General features: G+C 40.4%; 1 protein-coding gene across 1 annotated transcript in view; it reads left to right on the top strand.

Moving 5' to 3' along the window:
• ZNF207 (zinc finger protein 207) overlaps positions 1–6,089 on the top strand; it is a 10,719-nt gene extending 4,630 nt beyond the window's left edge. Inside the window, exons 6-12 of the mRNA XM_010155030.1 lie at positions 306–376; positions 1,510–1,670; positions 2,483–2,575; positions 3,751–3,993; positions 4,685–4,847; positions 5,024–5,207; positions 5,428–6,089. Coding sequence (XP_010153332.1) covers positions 306–376; positions 1,510–1,670; positions 2,483–2,575; positions 3,751–3,993; positions 4,685–4,847; positions 5,024–5,184 — 892 coding nt within the window. The 3' untranslated portion in view covers positions 5,185–5,207; positions 5,428–6,089. The remainder of the gene's footprint in view (positions 1–305; positions 377–1,509; positions 1,671–2,482; positions 2,576–3,750; positions 3,994–4,684; positions 4,848–5,023; positions 5,208–5,427) is intronic.
• Positions 6,090–6,554: the final 465 nt, after the last annotated feature.

The raw sequence follows: 6,554 nt of genomic DNA, 5'->3' as shown, positions 1-6,554 counted from the left end.
TAGTAGTCTGGAGTAGATTTTAAGAGAGACACTAGTTCTGGGAATCTGGTAATAGTGGAAGTGAAAGCTTGAGGAATTAAAGTTCAAATAAAAAGTATTTGTGAGGGTTTTTTGGGGGTGGGTTGTTGGGGTTTGTTTTTTTGATGGAAAACATTTCTACCTGTGGAGTCAGCTGGTTTTGCATTGCCTCTATTGAAAGCTTCTTGAAACAATTTACCATAAGTTTTTATCTAATACAGGTATGTGCCAGTTGTCTGAAGAGTTTGTCACGAGTGTTCATACATTGCCCATTTTCTGTTTAACAGGATGATGCCAATGGGAGGAATGATGCCTCCTGGGCCAGGAATACCGCCTCTTATGCCTGGTATGCCACCAGGTAGGTCAGGGTTGTCGAACTCGTACTATGGTGAGAGCTAAATTATATTTCTTTATTTTCAGTGAGATTTAGGATTTATATAAAGAATATACAGATTTATGCCACCACCTTTGTGTGGGTTGATTGCCACAGAAGCCTCTCTTGTGCACACGCAAAGAGGTTGATTTATACCTTTTGATTATAAATAATTATTAGTGTTTGGTACCATTGTGAAGGTAAAAAAGTAGAATATAGTTTTCCTATTGCACTTTCTGTGGCTTTTGTATTGCTGTGTCTCTCTTCATCCGTTTCTTTAATGTCTGTGGATGTAGCTGGAAAATCATGATTGAAAACGTTGTGGGAAGTGGGAAATAGTGTTGGTGATACACCCTGAGTCACAAACCATCTGTGTGAAGAAACAAACTGGAGTCTGGGTCTCATACGCTAGCTAGAGGAGATGTTTCTTGAGCTTGTGCAGCTCTTAAGCAGCCTTAAGTCCTTGGGGGTGTTCCACCTGACCAGCAGCTACGCTGTCACGGCTTCAGATTTGCTGGTTTGCTGCATTTCTCACTGGAGGAGGTGGCAAGCCACTAGGTCAGTGATGGCCTGGTTATCCTGCAGAGTCGGCTGGTGGAACCCATGTGAGCTGCTGACTTCTGTGAACCTCTCCTAGAGCCCCACACATACGAAGTACCTGTGTTGATGATAGGCTACAGAAAGTAGCCTCGTGTTAGCATTCCCCTGTGCTGAAGACCCGCAGCAAGGCCGATCTGTGTTTCGGTGAAAGTTCTGATACTGTTCGTATGGCTGCATCTTTTGGATTTTGTAGGAGTCTTGTCCATGCGCTTGGCAGCGTAGATGCAGCGTGTTGGAAACAGTTACTGCATGAACTGCATTGATGTATTTAGAGTATAATCATTGAAGCTGTAGTAGAAACTCAGTATTGCTCTGAAGTATTTGGGGTTACTGGCTATGCAGGGACATTCATTGGTGACTGCTGGCATTACCCTTTGTCATGTTTTATTACACTATTGCCTTAAAAAAAAATCTTCCTTGTGGAAGTCTTTGTTGTAAGGAACACTGACCAGATTCCTCTAGAGGAATATTCTTACTTCCTTCAGCCTGATTTGCTACAGATTCTTTGTGCTTTGCAGGTATGCCACCGCCTGTTGGTCCTCGTCCCGGGATGCCTCCAATGACACAAGCACAACCTGTTACAGCACCGGGCATTCTTAACAGACCTCCAGCTCCTGCTGCATCGGCACCTACCCCCCAGCCTCCTGTTACTAAACCACTCTTCCCAAGTGCAGGGCAGGTAAGGTATCGAATAGCCTGGAATCTCTTGGTATATTCTGCAAATTGCCACTGTGTCAGCACTGTCTGTTCTTTATTATTGAGGGAGGCCCAAGAAATGACTGGCTGAGTTTCTTGCTTGTGTTCATTCTTAAGTTTAAATCAGTGTAGTGCTTGAATGAATTTTAAAAGATTCTTTTGTTTGTCTTGTAACAGCCATGAAACCAGACAGAAGTTCTGTAAGCATGTGGGGAAGAAAGGAGTAGGCAAAACACTTCTTTCTTTAATCCCTTTAGTTTGTAGCTTGTAAGGGTGCTTTGGGTGGGTGAAGGGATGTGTTAGCTACAGGAATCTGATCGCATGGAACATTACCTAAAGTTTCCAAAGTATAAATCCAGACATGACTTGTTCTCTCCTGTTCTTTTCATAATGGGCTCTCTACTGATGTATGGACTAATTTATTTTATAATCTTGTGGGACTGGTTAAGAATTGCCTGAATTAGGAGGCTTTTTTACTTTAAAAGTATAGGAGTAAGTTGAGGTAGCAAAAACTTGTGTAAATGTTTTGGGGAGGGAAGTGGGGAATTAGTAGTGGCTTGTGACCTCTACCCTTTGATTGCACTTGTGTATAAGTCCTGAAGTTTTTAGTTGCTTTCAAGTATGTTGCAGAAACCTTCATAGTGTAGTATTTGCATTTTGGACTTCTGCAGGGAAGATTACAAAACCACAGTCCTTTCATAAAAAAAGGACTTAGAATAAGAAATCCTTTCATCTGGATGCTTTCCACCCATTTGTTTGGAGACTTTTCACTGTTTCCTTTCTTTTATGCTACAGATGGGGACACCTGTCACAAGCTCAAGTACAGCTTCCTCCAATTCAGAAAGTCTGTCAGCATCTTCTAACGCTCTGTTTCCTAGCACAGCACAAGTACGCAGGAAGTCACAGTTAAAAACAAATTGCTTTGCAACTTAACCCTTTGGACCGTTCCGTAAAATCTAAAATTGACTAAACATCTTCAGATAATTTCTGTGATATTCCTGATTACGTTTAGCTGGTAAAACCACAGACTTCTTGAGTGTGAGTTACATCTTACTAGAAATAAGCAAGTCAAAGTGCCCAATTTTTCTTAGTGTGAAAGAGTGAAATGTTACATCCTGGTTCTAAAGGGTTAAAAAAGCATGAAAGCAGTTAAATGCATTTTAGTGGGCAGTGGTTAGCTTGATGCATGGTGAAGGCTTTTTAGTTTATTGTTTAATATGGTGCATCATAACGTAGGGAATTTTTTAATTTGCATTACGTTCAAAAATTTAGATACTTTGATTGGGAAGTTCAGATAATTGGGAGTGCAGAGTGACTAGAAACAAAAGCATTCTCTTGTAACTAAAGCTTGCTTTGGAGATTGCTGCATCTTCAGAGAAAGTCTGATAAAGCAAACTTACCTAACAGCTAACTTAAGAAAAAGTAGGAAGGATGAGATACTGTAATCTGTAGTGGATCTTGTATCTGCCTTTAGCTGATTCTTCATTTACAAGTGACTCCAAAGATCTATAGAGAGACACAGTCCTCTGAAAATATCACAGTATTTTGATAGAGAGAACGCTTAAAACAAACCCGGTACGATAGAGCTTTCTTAAGAAATGTTTTAATTAAATATTTAAATACCTAATTTTAATGGATACTAACACTTTGAGCTGTACTCTAATTGTTTCTAAAGTATGCTAATAATTTAGTGAGCAAACGATGAATTTATACTTACACGCTCTTAATAAAACAGTGATTCAGGAAAGATTTAGTTATTTACCAAACCCAGTATTTCAGATAAAAATTTTGGTGGGGAGAGGAGTGGTGGTTGTTCCTTTTTTCTAGCTGTGGCTTTTGACCTGCAAATCTTAGACTTTCCAGTGTGTGTGTGTGTATGTGTATATACTGGGGTTTATTTTGTCTTGTTTTCAGTTGCTTTAGTATGCAATAAGGCTGAACTTTATTTTGTCAAGCTTGTTTTAATTATGTATCTCACTGGAAGGTTTCAGAGTTCTAACAGACTCATTGAAGCTTCCTTATGCTTTGAGAAATAAATATTGATCTATGTCTGTGTTTCACAGGCTGCAGCAGCGGTTCCAGGTCCGGTTGGTACCGATTTCAAACCTTTGAATTCTACACCTGCAACAACAACAGAGCCCCCAAAACCTACATTCCCTGCTTACACACAGTCTACAGCCTCAACCACTAGCACGACAAACAGTACTGCGGCTAAGCCAGCTACATCGATAACAAGTAAGCCTGCTACCCTCACAACAACCAGTGCAACCAGTAAGTTGATCCATCCAGATGAGGACATATCACTGGTAAGTTAAAAGATATTTGTTGTCTTGCAAAAAACATGATTATGCTCATATGGCTGATTAAACAGCATTTCTTTGTGCTCTGCATTATGTGTACTTCAGTAACGGTGAGAGTGCGGAGTGTGCAGACTTAATTGAACAGAGCTGTGCCTTGAGACAACTTCCTCGGTTGCAGAGTGATGACTCGCATATTGCAGTGATCCTGCTGCAGATCTCTGAAGTGATAGATTACTCAGTCCATAATACCATTTGGACTTTTTCTGCCTGAAGTTAAATAGATGCAGCTAATGAGTGTAGGACAAAAGACTTGACAGTTGGAAGGGGTCTTGGTGCTATTACAGCCGTCAGAAATACAGAATTTATGGATTGAAAAAAATGAACCTTCATTTGGGTTCAGATATCTTGGTGTTTGGCTTTTTGGTCTCAATTCACTATGAGGAAAAGGCTTTCTTCAGCTGAGGGAGGTGAAGTTGTGTTGTGTGCAACAATGGCCAGTACTAACAGAGTAGCTTTGAAGGGAGGGAGGGGGAAGGTCCAAGTGCTGGTGTGTATTATTACTAGTAGCAGTCTTCGAACTTGCAAGGCAGTTGAAATAGTGTAGTACCTGTAATCTACTTTGTTACGCTTCTATTTACTTTGCTTTTGGTGCCTTTTAGTCTTACAAAGTGTCGTGTTTGTCTTTTCCTCGTTTTAGGAAGAGAGAAGGGCACAGTTGCCTAAATATCAGCGTAATCTTCCTCGACCAGGACAAGCTTCCTTGGGTAATCCACCAGTTGGACCAATTGGAGGTATGATGCCACCACAGCCAGGAATTCCTCCACAGCAGCAAGGAATGAGACCTCCCATGCCACCTCATGGTAATCAGAAGTTTCCCAACTTTCTTTTCTTGAAAAGAGATGTCTTTGCTATAAACTTTTATAAAACTTGAAGTGGCTTATACTGGTGGGGGTGGATGAGGCTTTTCACAAGATGCAACCTCTGCTAAGTATTTAAAAAAAAATTACTCTTTGCATCGTAACTGTTCTGTTTATAGGTCAGTATGGTGCTCATCACCAGGGCATGCCAGGATACCTTCCTGGGGCGATGCCTCCCTACGGTCAGGGGCCTCCGATGGTGCCCCCTTACCAAAGTGGACCTCCTCGACCTCCAATGGGAATGAGACCTCCTGTAATGTCGCAAGGTGGCCGCTACTGATGCTACTACACACGCTCTAATAGGTTTGGAGATTAAACCTTTTCTCATCTTGTGCTGTTAATATAGCCGAGCTTCCGTCAATTAAGGCTTCATTGTGACTTTAAAAAAATAAGTATCTTCCCACATGCAAGGAGCTATTGGACATTCTTATTTTACACGGGAAAAATTATTTGGAATAATAACAGGAACTTTTCCTGATGTTGCAATTTATACTGTATGGCTTCTTTTTCATGTTTCATCTAGGTTTTTAGAAGTGAAGTATAGTAAATATGGTTCGTTAAATTGTGAAGGCGCTGGAATTACATGAACATACCACCTTAAAGGCAAGTTCTGTAACATTATGTTGCTCTTTGTGAAATGATGCCTTCACAGCACTTCAAGTGCTGTTGGACTTCGTGTCCCCAACATAGTTTGGTGAGGGCTGTAACTGTTCCCAACTACTTGTACATTTAAGTCTGAACTTGTAACAATATTTAATGTATTTAGAGTTCCTTCTGTTTCAGGGTTTAAGTAAACTGACCCACTAAGGTCGTGTGACTTTTCTGTACTGTTATAAACTTCATTGTAATAAAAGAAGAGAAAAATTTATATGCCTTTTTATTCATGACCAGCTGTGGACAACTGCCTGAAAGGTTTGTACAGATGCATGCTGTGGTAGCTGTTGGTGTAAGAACACAGTTATTGGTGCTGTCTTGATAAAACCTGAATTCCTTGTTCTAAATTAAGTCACTCCTTAGCTGTACGTCTGAGTAGACAAAGACCTGTACACTTATTAACTGACTCCTCAAAAATGAGACTGCAGGAGGCACATCTTAACTCTTGGTTGTAACTTCTCTTAATGCCAGTGCTTCTTTATTTGTGCTTTCTTGTCCTCAGTACATTTTAAATGCTTTCTAGTCCTGGCACGTAACTTTTAGGATATAAATGTGGTTGCTCTAAGATGCATCCTAGTGCCAGATATGTCCTGTTAGTTCATTCCTCAGCTGACTTTAATGTGCAAGTGCTCAGGAGCTTTTTAGATGAAGATTTCTAGAAGCTTAGGTGCATGTCACATGGGTGAGTGACTTCCAGTTGATGTTGTATTGAAGTTGACCTGCAAAAGAGAAAAAGTAGCTTGACCACCTTCTCAGTGTATAAAAGAGAGATGGGGCAAGAATAGTATGTTATATGCTGTATTTTTGCTTTAACTTCAGAATTTCAGATCTCAACAGAGTTTAAAAGTTGAACTGTCCGTTGTGTGTTGTGATCAGATGTTGGCTGATTTTCTTGAGCCATTTAATGGAAGAGACTAGAGTAAGAGGCCTTTTTATGCAGTCTCCTAATTCCGAGAGGTCTTCCCCATATGGATTAGTCATTTAGCTGTTTGAAGA

Source organism: Eurypyga helias, unplaced genomic scaffold (genome assembly GCF_000690775.1).
Source record: "Eurypyga helias isolate BGI_N326 unplaced genomic scaffold, ASM69077v1 scaffold13570, whole genome shotgun sequence".
Lineage (NCBI taxonomy): Eukaryota > Metazoa > Chordata > Aves > Eurypygiformes > Eurypygidae > Eurypyga > Eurypyga helias.
This window is presented reverse-complemented; position numbering and strand designations above follow the sequence as displayed.